The sequence below is a fragment of the Amphimedon queenslandica genome, unplaced genomic scaffold (genome assembly GCF_000090795.2).
Source record: "Amphimedon queenslandica unplaced genomic scaffold, v1.1 AMPQUscaffold_13026, whole genome shotgun sequence".
Classification (NCBI taxonomy): Eukaryota; Metazoa; Porifera; class Demospongiae; order Haplosclerida; family Niphatidae; genus Amphimedon; species Amphimedon queenslandica.
In genome coordinates this window covers 19,979-35,136 of record NW_003546738.1, presented here as the reverse complement: position 1 = coordinate 35,136, position 15,158 = coordinate 19,979, and the positions used below count along the sequence as shown (strand labels likewise).

Here is a 15,158-nt window from a genome sequence, read left to right as displayed (position 1 = left end):
CTCTCTCTCCCCCCCCCCTCTCTCTCCCCTCTCTCTCTCTCCCTCCCTCCCTCCCTCCTCTCTCTCTCTTTCTCCCTCCTCTCTCTCTCTCTCTCTCTCTCTCTCTCTCTCTCTCTCTCTCTCTCTCTCTCTCTCTCTCTCTCTCTCTCTCTCTCTCTCTCTCTCTCTCTCTCTCTCTCTTTCCTTCTTTGTTTCTAATGTATTTGTGTACATGTACATGCAGTGTACGTGTTCATTGCATATCCGTATGTACATGTACATGTATATGTACATGTACATGTGTGATTGTGATTGTGTGTGTTCTCTGTTCTTCTTTAATTAAGCATGACTGTATGAATAAAGTGTGACGGTCGATGCTTTGTAGCACATGTACAGGTACACTGACCACGTACACTCCTTCTACATGTACTGTATATGTACATGTACATATTGATGGAGGGGAAGAAGTGAAGAATGATGTACATGTAGCAAATTACAGGTAGAAATTGAGATAGAGTTTCTGTACATGTACTATATAGAGAGCTAAAGTTATAGGAGCAAACTGCTTGGCTATGTTTATGTGATGGAGCATACAGGGTTTTTGAATAGAAATTTGACTCTGCACCAATTTGGCCCAAATTTACGTTAAAAATGACTGCTTTTTTTTCTAATTCTGCTATAATCTAAAAATAGAGAATTAACATTATGTTTAAAAAATTTCTTGAGCAAATTGGCCCCCAATTGATATTGGTAACTGTGGGCCATAGCAAACTGGATTGGGCCAATTGAGCGCTAATTTAGCTTATCAAAAACACTAAAGCATTGGCTTTTCTCTCCTGGGGAACTTCTTGAAGGTGTTGTTAGGTGTAGAGGGCTATTATTGGAATAAGTATTACAAAATTGAGACACAGTACTGTACTTGTACACTGTGTAGAGGGTTATTAGTAGAGGGTTACTAGTAGAGGGTTATTAGTAGAGGGTTATTAGTAGTAGAGGGTTACTAGTAGAGGGGTATTAGTAGAGGGGTATTAGTAGAGGGATATTAGTAGAGGAGTATTAGTAGAGGGGTATTAGTAGAGGAGTATTAGTAGAGGGATATTAGTAGCAGGTTATTAGTAGAGGGTTATTAGTAGTAGAGGGTTATTAGTAGAGGGGTATTAGTAGAGGGATATTAGTAGCAGGTTATTAGTAGAGGGTTATTAGTAGTAGAGGGTTACTAGTAGAGGGGTATTAGTAGAGGGATATTAGTAGCAGGTTATTAGTAGAGGGTTATTAGTAGTAGAGGGTTATTAGTAGAGGGGTATTAGTAGAGGGTTATTAGTAGAGGGATATTAGTAGAGGGATATTAGTAGCAGGTTATTAGTAGTAGAGGGTTACTAGTAGAGGGTTACTAGTAGAGGGATATTAGTAGCAGGTTATTAGTAGTAGAGGGATATTAGTAGAGGGTTACTAGTAGAGGGATATTAGTAGCAGGTTATTAGTAGAGGGGTATTAGTAGAGGGTTATTAGTAGAGGGATATTAGTAGCAGGTTATTAGTAGAGGGTTATTAGTAGTAGAGGGGTATTAGTAGAGGGATATTAGTAGAGGGTTATTAGTAGAGGGGTATTAGTAGAGGGATATTAGTAGAGGAGTATTAGTAGAGGGATATTAGTAGAGGGTTACTAGTAGAGGGGTATTACTAGTAGAGGGTTACTAGTAGAGGGGTATTAGTAGAGGGTTATCACTAGTAGAGGGTTATTAGTAGTGGATTGTGTGTTATGATTGTTAGCAGTTGTTGTCAGTGTTTGTCACATTCTCTTATCTCCTTGTATATCTCTTAGGGCCTGAATGAGTTTATTATTTCGCATTACAATAATTCGTGTGTGTGCTACAACCTCTGGAATGCACTATATACACACACTCACTTAATTATAAATTAAGGAGTAGAATGTATAACTACATGTACATGTACATGTAGCTCGTCAAAAATTGTTGGGAGAGAATTTTTTTAATTTTTATAGAGACATGTACATATATTTATGTAGTTATGTTGTGTAGAAAGTTTGAGCTGATTCTGATCAAATTTAGATTTTTTACGAATTATTAAAGTTGTTCCAAAATCAAGTCAAAGTCCCTGTACTATAGCACAGGGTCATCGGCCAAATTTTGCCAAAATTGAAAAGGAGAGAATTCTCCATTTCTATAATTTTTCCTGATGCATATACATGTTTTCATGTTGTGTAGAAAGTTTGAGCTGATTCCAATCAAATTTAGATTTTAAATGAATTTTTGAAGTTGCTAGAAAATTGGCAAAAATTAATTTTAATGGTTAGAAAAGGATTTATTGCCTTTTTGATGCATAGTGTACATCTACAAGCTACTACATCACATACTGTAGGTAATACGTTATTTTTTATAGATTCTAGAAAATCTCCAAAACCAGGTGACGATGATGGTAGGTCAAGAGCTATATCAGAGCCTCCGCCCGCCATCACCACAAGCCACGCCTCCTCACCAAACCATGCTCGCTCTGAGTCCCCGACTAGCCCCACCCACCAATCACCAAAAACCTCTAACCTACCAAACGGACACGCCTCCAAACCCACCTCACCACTGGCGACCGATATACCAGTAGATGCACACTTTCACAAACCAGTCCAGCGCCCATATGAGTCTCGAACTCCAAAATTAATCAGGGGTGGAGATAGAAATAAAATGGCCATGTTTATGCCAGACCTTGACGACAAAAATAATTTGGTGACGACAGTCGTGATGGGTGCACCGGCGTCCGCTACATCGGACGACCAGCGTCCTGTCGACCATCGTCCTGTCGAGAAAGATCGCAGCAGTGCCCCTGTTAAGAAGAAGAGTATTACCATCATACCTAGTGGTGGTGCTCAAGAGGTGAAGAGAGAGGAGGAGGGAAGGAAGGGAGCGGCTGATAAGAAAGAACCAAAAAAGAAGTTTTCTTTGTTAAAGTCTGGTCGAACTGGCGATAAAGCAAAGCCATCTTCACCGTCTCGTAAAAAAGATCCCCCACCAGCTTCAGGAGGAAAGAAAGACAAGAAAATGTCAGGTCGATTAAGTAAACTAAGTTTGCCTAATCTTTATAAACCGAGTGCTAGCGTTAGCTCTGATCTTCAATCCATATCAGACGTATCACTCGAGTTCTCTCCCACAGATAAGCAGTCCTTCTTTAAGAAGAGGACAAATGAATCGGTCAGCTCAGCTACTGGCTGGTCCTTTCAACCTGTTGCCACTAATAACAAGGAGGAGGAGGAGGTGGTGGTGGGAGAGACAGGGAGCGAGAGCATGTTACATTCTCGTAGCGAGCTCTATCTCTCTGCTATCTCAGAGCCACGTTTAAATCCACCTCAGAAAATAGCAACCAGAGCCGCCAGTATGTTCAACTTGTCTCAGTCGGATGATATTGATTTGAGTGAAATGAACACTCCAGTGACAATGTTCATGTCGCGTAGCATGGAGGATGTGCTGGAGGGAGGGAGTGAGGAGGAGGGAGAAGGGTCTGTGGGATTGTCCATTAATAGTATCAAGATTGAAATTAGTGAGACTGAGGCTGGTGGAATGGGAACGAAGACACCCGGTATGGGAACGAAGACGCCCGGTATGGGAATAGGTAATGGTGATATTGCTAGTACAGCATTAAAGAAAAGTGATGAATCTACTGAAAAAAGTAAGTTGTACATGTACATGTACATACCATTACATACAGCTTTATGTATATGTAGATGTAGATGTAGATGTACATGTACATGTAGATGTACATGTACATGTACATATTCTTTAGTTAAAGCTACTGTAGGTTTATATACATGTACATGTATATTCAGCATAAAAGCATATGTAAATTTGTTGATAAATTATAAATTATAATTCCTGTTACTTTGCTGTTGCAGGTATGGAGAAGGAGAAGACCAAAAAAGTCAATAAAAAGGAGAATGTTACTAAAGACACGAAAGAAATACAGAAAAAAGATGAACTGGTATCTTCGGTTGGTGAAGACTCAAGTGACATCACAACAAGTGTATCATCTATCGATGAAAGCTCATCTTCATCACAATCAACCAATCAACAATTCAAACGATTCACTACCTCAAGAAAGCCGCTTAGAAAACCTTCTTTCGGTGGGAAAGAGAGTCCTAAAATAGTACCCAAGAGAAGTCCTAGCTCAGTCAGTGCTAGGACTATTAGCGAGACTCCCAGTTCTCCAAGGTTCACTAAACGTACTTCTAGCCCATCTCGTTCTCCTGTTGTTAGCAGTCCCAAATTTGAAAGATCTTTCAGGGGAGGGAATCAAACCTCGCCCTTAACGGCTCGTAAAACCATACCCACTACACCCACTTCCATCAGACGTTCGTTTGATACTAGTCCGCATGGCTCGCCATTAGCGTCAACAAAGGCCACACCCACTGCTAGAGGGTCACCTAAATCATCTCCGATAATCGGTCGTAAGTCCTTAGGTGCAACTGCTACTAATAAAGCTCGTTCCTCTCTCACCTCTTCAGCTTCTACTGGAATCAAACCCAAGAAAAGTGACACTACGTCTGATAGAGCCACACCCACAACTCCCAAGAAGTCCTTGACTCCTAAAGGCACGCCTACGTCTACCCGTAAATCAAAAAGTGAGGCTCTACCACCAATCGATTTGATCAATTTTGAGCCTATCACTGCTCGGGGGTCTTCAAGTTCTGGCTCGACCACACCCACCACTCCGACCACGCCCAGGTCACGTCAGCGTAGATCGGGCGTCTCGTCTGTCACTTCTCCACTAGTGGAAGACGTTGGGTTTGGTAAATCATTACAAGTCACTCCAGGATCATCACGTAAGAGCAGTGCTACTAGTGAAAACGATAGATTATCATCACCTTCTCGGTCTCCCCTTGCCTCTCCTGTCTCCTCAAGGAACACAGCAGGAACTGGTAGTTTTGGTAAATCTGGAATCAAAAAGAAAGAATTGGGTGGAGTCAAGTCGCTAGTCCCGCCCACTACTCAGTCAAAAACTGTCACCACGTATGTTTATAAATCTCTTAAATCAACTGCTGAAGAAGCTCCCCCTGCCCCAAGTGCCCCACAGACTTTTAAGTACGTCAGTGGTGGACGCAAGAAAGAAGCTAAAAAAGGTAATTTAAAAAAACACTATATGAAAATTTTGCAATTTACCCCTAACTATACTGCAGTAATAATAACTTAATAATTTCTTTTATAGATTCAGTAAGCAGTCCCAGTTTGACTATCAATCCCGGCCCCACTACTGACAGTAGTTGTACTAGTATTACCAACACTGATTCTTCATCAACCCTACCTGTCAGCAGTAGCAGTGACACTGATGTAACATCAACCACTTCACTCTCAACCACCAGTATTAGCACAACCAGCCTTAGCACGACCAGTCTTAGTAAGGTTGATACTACTGCTCCTAAGACTACTGCTACTAAAACTGGTAGCACCACTAAAATAACATCTCCTTTGGCTATAAAGAAGCAGTCAGCCCCTGTTAAAGTTGCTCAATCCCCAACAACCAAGAAGCCTCCTTCAGGGCTAAAACCAGTTTCATCAAAAGGAAGGATGGGAACCCCTGCTTTAGCTCGGAGAGCTTCCGGGAACAAGCCGACCCCTAGTTCTCCATCTCGTAGCAAGTCGGAAGGACTCTCGCCTCAGAGATCAATAAAGCCATCTTTATCAACTGCTAAGGTAGAGAGTGACGATACCACATCAACTATACTAAACCCATTAGTCTCACTGATCACCTCTCCTTCCCCAGACGCTCCCATATCACCTCCATCCCTTTTCGACTCCTTAGGGGCACGCCCCCTTTCACCCACGTCCCCCCTTCACTCAGAACCGGACGATACGGAGTTCCTCGGCATGGCCTTGTCTCCGCCTGAAGTACCCATATGGTCTGATATTGATACAAAGAAAGGTGCAGCAAATGACGAAGCCTCTCAACTCACTTATATCTATCGTAGTACACTCCTTCGTAAATCTTCAAGGCCGACCACTCAAATTGACGGTGATACTAAAATGTCTCGAGTTCCCAGTAACAAGTCTCCCCATCACGAAGCCAGAGGAATGACACGGACCACTTCGCCAAGAAAGGTATCACTACCGGTCCCCCCTGCTCATTCTGGGGGTGGGGCGGGAACGCTTCGTAAATCAAGTATCCCTAATCGTGCTTCAATGAAACGCAAGTCAATGTCTCGGGCGGCCAGTGCTAAGACATCGGTCAGTGGGACGACGGGTGGAGCTGGTCGACCACGGTCCGCTTCTCTTGTCCCACCTCCGGACCCCGAAGCAAGCTCTGATCTTAAAGCAGTTAGTAGTGAGGTATCCATTACAAGATCAGGAGCTGGTGGAGAGAGGGACAGTATGAGGAAGAGTAAGAGATCTATTGGTGGGGCTAGACCCATTTCAGCAAAACCAAAATCAACATCTAAAAGTACCTCTCAACTGGTGAATAGCTCAGTCTCAAAAGAAGATCCCACTCCTTCTCGCCCGCCTCCTTCATCAAAGAACCAGTTATTGAAGTCCAAGACCTCTGATTCCTGTATAGGTGAAGCATCACGTACCAAAGCACCAATGATGAAGACTAATAGCACTACTGCTTATGTTAGTCGCTCAAACGAAACAAGGAAATCTATCAAGAAAACGTCGGCATCAAAACCTCCAGTCCTTTCAGCATCAGTAGGAGCCACTGGGAGTGGTACGCTAAGAGCATCAATAAAAAGAGGATCTAAGAATTTAGCTGATTCGGACAAACACCGTTCATCACTGAGGCTCTCAAGAAGAAGCAGTGCTGGTACTATAACAAAGGGTGCCGCTAATAGAGGGACGTTGAAGAGAGGAGGTAATGTAAGTACTTCTGCTGGCACTGTTGGGTCTCCTTCTGGATCAAGAGGTCACTCAGTGGAGAGAGATGATACTCTATCAGTGTTTGATGATATCAGCTCAATGGCACAAAAGAACCTGTGAGTTACTGGTACTCTACAAAGTGTGTATATAAGCATATACTATTGTGCTGTATTTGTTTGTATTTTGTTTTGCTTGCCTTAAGCTGTAGGTTCAGAATTGTTATGTTGTGACCGAAAGTGCTGTATATATATTGCAATGGGTAGACGCTATTTTTGCATTTACCCATTGCATTACACAGCACTTCAGGTCACAACATAAGAATTCTGAACCTGTAGCTTTAGATATTAAAAATTCATGTAGATTGTGTGCATGTACATGTAACAAAATTATTCTTTTAGCATCTCTTTGCTTATACATGTACATGTACATGCATGTATATGTACTTTCATTAATCCATTGATAATTCACAAAGATAATGTAAATTATTTCACAAAGCACTACATGTACATGTACATGTACATGTACATGTACTTATTAATTTATTAACTTATTAATTTGTACTTTATTAATTATTAATTTGTCTATTCATTTCTTCTAGTCTCTCATCAGTCTCTGATCATAAAAGAGCAGTTCGTCCAAGAGAGAGACAGAAGCCGTCCTCCGCTCACCTCCAGCTCCTCAACAAAAGGAATGATATATCCAGTGAAATGGACACACCCACTTCTGGAGCCACGCCCAAATCAGACCCAAATGCATATTCAACATATATGGGTCAGTTTTTATATAAATTATGTATTATTTCTTATTTAATGTAAGTATTATCATCATTATTATTATTATTATTATTATTATTATTTACATTGTATTTATTTATTTTATTTTTTGTTTATTTATTTATTTATTCTTTTATTTATTTATTTGTTTGTTTGTTTATTTATTTATTTATTTATTTATTTATATTTGTAGGTAAGAAAGTTTTGGATCATTCAGCATTATTAGGACTGGCAGCAAAACTTGATTTCACAACCGTCAAACTGAGAAAAACTGGCATAGTGGAACAGGTAATGGCAAATATTATGTGCTCTTGCTATCTATAGTTGTTATTATATTTTTGTTATTGTTTATTGTTTATTGTTGTTTGTTTATTGTTGTTTGTTTATTGTTGTTTTTTTATTGTTGTTTGTTGTTTGTTGTAGATGATGAATGATAAGGAAGGAGGTGGTGGTGGTAGAGTATCTGATGTTAGTGAGATGCCTAATAGTAATTATGGAGTCAAGACAACATCACATCCACTGATGCTACTAATCGTTAAAGGTTTGTCAGTATCTATTATCTACAATGTATACACGTACATGTGCAGTACATGTACATGTACACATGTATTCATGTTCTTAAGCCTATTTGAGTTCACAAATTTAGTTGCTATCTCTTATATAGACTGTCTGTAGACCCTACCTTTACACTAGGGTATGTGTCTCACTAAATGTACATGTATAACCTTTATGGCAGTTATGTTACATGCATACATGTACATGTACAATGTACATGTATTATCCAATGCTGTACTTATAATCAGTGTCTGTTACAAATGTTACTCTTTTAACTATGTAATATTGACATTCCTTCTTCTTTTTCTAAAGGTCGTAAGAATGTCCAGACTCGGTTAGTCCAACCGGTAGCTAGCTCAGTTAATTCAGGTGATGTCTTTGTTTTGATTCGTGACAATGACCTTTTCCTCTGGAATGGGAAAGAAGCAAACGTCATTGAAAAAGCCAGGGTATGGTAAAGACTATAATGTACTATGTACACTGTATTTATATTTTATAAGTATTATATAAACACAGTGGCTATACATGTACATATACATGTATCTCATAATGACAGGAAATTAATGGTGATAATTGTCGTTTTTTTTACATCAATTTTGAAGTTTTTTTTTTGATTTCAAAATTGACCATTAAAATATAAATATAATCATGAGATAGATAATTCAGACAATTCCAGTGATTGGCAATAGCAACTTTTTTTGACTGTTTATCAATCAATTTGGTCTACCCACACACTTAATTGATTACTTCCTTATTAGGGCAATGATCTAGTGCATAGAATACAGCAGAGGAAGGAGCTTGGTTGTCATAGTAACGGGTTCATCTCCATAGAGGACAGCAGTGAGCGCTTGTCTAAGAAGCAAAGCATGTTCTGGGAGATACTGAATGGGAAGCAACCAGTTAATAAAGGTAATTTAATTAATAAAGTATTATTAAATAATTGATAATATTATTATTGATATTAATTATTAATATTGATATTAATTATTAGTAATATTAATATTAATTATTAATAAATAAGTATTATTAAAGTATTGGACAGTTAATAAAGGTATTATGAGTGTAATTCATATACATGAACATATACTATTATTATTATGGAGTGATTTTGGACATGAGCTGTATCTACATTGTAGCAGTAAAGTGGCCATAGCTCAAAAATTTGAAGTCGGAATCAGCTCAAACTTTCTACACAGCATAAGGACATCAATATGTATCAAAAAATGTAAAAAAAATTTGGGGTGATTTTGGAGCCATTTTTCGGAAAAAACCATGGGCTATAGCCTTGGGTATTTTTCAAAAATTGGCCATTTAAGAAAATGCTCATAACTTGAAAAATTTAAGTCAGAATCAGTTCAAACTTTCTACACAACATAAGTACATCAATATGTATCAGAAAATGTAATAAAAATTGGGGGTGATTTCGGAGTCATTTTTCCGAAAAAACCATGGGCTATTATAGCCTTGGGTATTTTTCAAAAATTGGCCATTTAAAAAAATATAAAATTATCATTTGATTGCAATAATACTATTATTATTATTGCATTAATCACAATGAGTATCCCTTTGAAGAATCACATACAGTGTACATTGTAATTGTAAAGTGTAAAGGTTTGATTTAATACGGTGAGCAGATCTAGCACAAGCTTAATCTGCTTTTAACAGGCTTCTGAATAACAATGCTAAATTGTTTTAAGTCAAAATTATGTTTAGCATCTTGTAAACTAATAATTGTGTGAATTTACTATCAACAAAAAGAGAAGATATTTTTACTGGAAAAAATTATACTGTACATGTACATGTAGCACAATAGTATTTTATGCATATGAAGAAGTAAAAAATAACTGAAGGAGTAAGAATAGCATTTGTAACCTAGAAAGTCAACAAGAACAATTGTTAGTGAATTACAAAGTTATTTGACATAAATCTCATAAAAGCCAACAGGACTGTCTTCATTACTTGTCCCTTCATTTCCACACACCCTCAGCTCAATATAGTCAGCAGTGGTAGTGTTACCATAGTCTCTGTGAAACCATGGGATACCAGGAACATTACAACAAGGTGATTCAAGAGAACCACAACCTTGACCATCCCAGAGTGGATCAGATGTGTAGAGAATATTAGCCCAATTAGAAGCATGATTACCAGACTCACAGAAATAATGGTTTCCTACAAAAGATGGGACAGTCTGGGAGCTTCCTGTTGAACATGGACACATAGAATGTGGAGAAATGTTATAAGTGTCCATGAAACCATTGGCTAGTGTCCAGACATGTTGACGAGGAGACCCACGAGTGATACTAACACCATCAACATAATAAGAATTGAGGTTGCTTGATCTTTGAAATGCATCTGTTGTATAAAATTGATATCCTGTTACTCTACCACATATCTGAGAATAACTGATACCATTAGATGGGAACTGAACTGATGCACAGACACCACTACTGTTAGTCCTACCACAAGCTCTAACTCCTCCTGGCTGGTACAGTCTAAGCCCAGAAGGACAGTTCTGTGTAGCATCAGTCATATCCAGATATGCTAGTCTTGTCCATCCTCCTCCTGAACCACACAATGTTCCCATATTACAGTATGTAGAATATGTTCCAGTAGGTCCTGCTAGTATATAATAACCTGATGGACTGCTAGGTTGTTGTTCATGTAACTGCTTACAAGAGGTAGGTAAAGCAGTTGATTCATTGTGTAGTACTAATAGTTCTTGTGCTATTAGTAGTATATCATCAACCACTCCAGCAGTAGAGGTACTGGTGTCTTGTAGATTAGAGAGAGTATTGACAATGTTAATGAGCTTTTGTGCAGAATCTCTTGTAAATTCACATTCATTACTGCTAGCATCAGTTGCGGGATTAATACACTCAACGTTATTACCAGTAGCATACACTACAGTAACAATGCCCAGTATAATTATTAATAATATCAATATGAGACAGAGTAATACTGTATCGAACAGTAGTGGTTTACTCCAAGATGACTGCCTTTGTTTAGCATTTTTTATATTTTTGGGAGGTGGCGGAAGAGGCTGCTGGTGTCCTTTGTTAGAAATCTCTGGAAGTTCATAGACATTTTCATTTTCCTGCTTTCCAGCATCTATTGATAAGTAGCCATCACTATCTTGAGTCTTATGGTACTGATTATTCATCTTGACTAGATAGAGGTAATTTGAAGTAATACAGAATTGGCAACTACTGCCTTTTTATAAAGACAGGAAATATCAAAAAAATGTTTGTCAGTTAAACTGATGACAGCAAGACCAAGTTTATTTTAACTTTGATAATTATAAATCAAACTAGTTTAATAATAAACTTCAACTACAATTGTGGACTTAAGCTGCAATATAGAATATTGTCTAATAAACAACCTGAACTATAATATAAATAATGATGACCTATGGCTCGTGATATAATCAAAAAAAGCTTACACTTTCCATGTGATAAGGATAACAAAAGGTGTAATAAAAATTTAGGAAATGATAAACAAGATTCAATCTTAACAATTTGTTTTGGGAGGAATTACCCTCGTTATGTGTGGCAAGATTAGGAGGAAAGTAAACTTTCATTGAGTGATAATGCAGTTGTATTTGTTGATAATACTGTTGAGTGCTTGGTGCATATTCTCAAAGTACTGTATATTTTAATAGCACTTTGAGTAATTTTTTTACATCTAACTTTTGGGGGGGAATGTGGAGTTTGGAGTAGATCTTCTTCCCACCCCTCAGTAGATAAAAGCCTCCTAAAGCTAGGATTACCCATTAATCACATACTTAAATGTATTGACCTTTTAATGCATTAACCAAGAACACTCTGGCTTGGCATAAGAACATCAATATGTATCAGAAAATGTAATAAAAATCGGGGGTGATTTTGGAGGCATTTTTTGGAAAAAAACCATGGGCTATAGCCTTCGGTATTTTACAAAAATTGGCTGTTTTTAAAAGGTACTCATAACTTGAAAAGTTTAAGTCGGAATCAGTTCAAACTTTCTACACAACTTAATGACATCAATATGTATCAGAAAATGTAATAAAAATTAGGGGTGATTTTGGAGCCATTTTTTAAAAAACAGGGTATTTCCATAAACTCCCTTACTCTCAAAAGGTTTTATTTCATTTAGCCAAACATGTCGAGACCCAAACTCAATGAAAGGTGAGGACCTTCCGTGACTATCAGCGACCACACGCGAGTACAATACTTCAGCCAACAAAACCTAAATTAAACAAATATAATATCGTCATAGCAACAAGCCACACCCACTCACAGCTGATTGCGCAATTTGACTAGCACCGGTGGAGATCTTTCCAGTTAAGATATTTTCCAGAAATTGTTTGAGTAGTAACGACTCAATTTGTGATGCTTTACTGGATGTGTCAGGTGCACTCTAAAAATTAAAAAGAAAAATAATTAATGTCTTTTCAATTTAGATTGAGTATATTAAATAATATGAATAGGAATTTTTTAAATATATGCATCACTTTCAAAATAAATATGAAATTACCATTTGTTTGGAATAGTACTATAATATTGCATTAATCATAATGAGCATCCCTTTAAAAATCCCATTACAGTGTGTATTGTAATTTAAACGGTCCATTTAATTTTGTTAACACAGATCTAGCACAAATTTTGTGGCATTTCTGGATGAAAACGCAAAATTGTTCTAAGTCAAAAATATGTTTAGTATCTTATAACCTTTTTTAGTAACCTTGTAACCTTTTGATAAAAATTAAGGAGTTTAGAAAGTGTGATCAATTTAAACTTTGTAGATAAGGTATGATGATACTAATAATTATGTGGATTTATTATCAACAAAAAAAGATATTTTTTACTAGGCAAAACTACACACTACACATAGCACAATAGTATCTTATAAGATATGAAGAAGTAAAAAATAATTAAAGGAGCAAAAATAGCATTTATAAAGAAGAAAGTCAGCAAGAACAATTGTTAGTGAACTACAAAGTTACTTCACATAAATTTCATAAAAGCTAATAGGACTGTCCTCATCATTAGTTGCTCCGCCACTACCACAGACCCTCAACTCAATATAGTCAATAGTGGTAGTACTACCATAGTCTCTGTGAAACCATGGGATACCAGGAACATTACAACAAGGTGATTCAAGAGAACCACAACCTTGACCATCCCAGAGTGGATCAGATGTGTAGAGTTTCTTCTTCCAATTACTAGCTTGATTACCAGACTCACAGAAATAATGGTTTCCTACAAAAGATGGGACAGTGAGGTAGCTCCCTGTTGAGCATGGACATATCCATTCGTTGCTATAAGAGCCAGTTATACCATTTGCTAGTGTCCAGACATGTTGACGAGGAGACCCACGAGTGATACTAACACCATCAACATAAGGAAAATTGATGTTATTTGATCCAACAGCAAATGCATTTGGTGAAAAAAATTGATATCCTGTTACTCTACCACATATCTGAGAATAACTGATACCATTAGATGGGAACTGAACTGATACACAGCCACCACTGCTGCTATTTCTACCACAAGCTCTAACTCCTCCTGACTGGTACAGTCTAAACCCAGAAGGACAGTTCTGTGTAGCATCAGACATATCCAGATACGCTAGTCTTGTCCATCCTCCTCCTGAACCACACAATGTTCCCATATTACAGTATGTAGAATATGTTCCAGTAGGTCCTGCCAGTATATAATAACCTGATGGACTGTTAGGTTGTTGTTCATGTAACTGTTTACAAGAGGTAGATAAAGCAGTTGATTCATTGTGTAGTACTAATAGTTCTTGTGCTATTAGTAGTATATCATCAGCCACTCCAGCAGTAGAGGTACTGGTGTCTTGTAGATTAGAGAGAGTATTGACAATGTTAATGAGCTTTTGTGTAGAATCTCTTGTAGTTTCACATTCACTACTGCTAGCACCAGTTGCAGTATTAGTACACTCAACATTATTACCAGTAGCATACACTACAGTAACAATGCCCAGTATAATTATTAATAATATCAATATGAGACAGAGTAATACTGTATTGAACAGTAGTGGTTTACTCCAAGATGACTGCCTTTGTTTAGCATTTGCTATATCTTCAGAAGGTGGTGGAAGAGGCTGCTGGTGTCCTTTGTTAGAAATTTCTGGAAGCTCATAGACATTTTCATTTTCCTGCTTTCCCTGCATTGGTAAGTAGCCATCACTATCTTGAGTTTGATGGAACTGATTATTCATCTTGACTAGATAGAGGTAATTTGAAGTAATACAGAACTGGCAACTACTGCCTTTTTATAAAGACAGGAAATATCAAAAACATGTTTGTCAGTTAAATTGATGATAACAAGACCAAGTTGATTTTAACTTCGATAATTATAAATCAAACTAGCTTATTGAAAGTAGCAAATGGGTTTTGCTTAATTGTCACCAATTTTGTGGAAACAAGATTAGAGAAACTAAATCATTGAAATAGGATAGTCTTGCAATTTATGATTAGTTCCCTATTCTGTTTCCTTTTATCTCTTGCCCTGTAAAAGTCCTAATTTAGCCTTGTGTACATTCTACACAAGATGCCAAGCTAGAGTGTTCTTGTATGCAAATCAATGCATCAAAAAAGATCAATATTATACTTTCTTAAGTATGTGATTAATTACCTTGCATAACTGGTAATCCTAGCTTCAGCAGGGTTTTATCTACTGAGGGATGGGAAGAAGATCTACTCCAAACTCCACTTCCTCCCCCCAAAATTTTTAATAGAAAAATTACTCAGAATGCTATTAGAATATATAATACATTGAGAATATGCACCAAACACTCAATAATACCTGAACTATAATATAAATAATGATGACCTATGGCTCGTGATACAATCAAAAAAGCTTATACTTTCCATATGATAAGGACAGGAATATGGGGGTCAAGCACTATGAAATGTACTTAAACACAAAGACAAGCACTTAAATGTGTTAGAAGTACCAGCACAAGCACAATCCTTAGCTTTAACATTAGTGCTTAAG

General features: G+C 37.5%; 1 protein-coding gene across 1 annotated transcript in view; it reads left to right on the top strand.

Annotated features, from left to right (window-relative positions):
- LOC100639454 (serine-rich adhesin for platelets-like) overlaps nt 1–15,158 on the top strand; it is a 30,904-nt gene that overhangs the window by 4,187 nt on the left and 11,559 nt on the right. The window contains exons 3-10 of the mRNA XM_011408343.2: nt 2,379–3,653; nt 3,877–5,100; nt 5,187–6,945; nt 7,428–7,600; nt 7,796–7,890; nt 8,026–8,143; nt 8,470–8,606; nt 8,916–9,066. Of these exons, the coding sequence (XP_011406645.2) occupies nt 2,379–3,653; nt 3,877–5,100; nt 5,187–6,945; nt 7,428–7,600; nt 7,796–7,890; nt 8,026–8,143; nt 8,470–8,606; nt 8,916–9,066 (4,932 nt within the window). The remainder of the gene's footprint in view (nt 1–2,378; nt 3,654–3,876; nt 5,101–5,186; nt 6,946–7,427; nt 7,601–7,795; nt 7,891–8,025; nt 8,144–8,469; nt 8,607–8,915; nt 9,067–15,158) is intronic.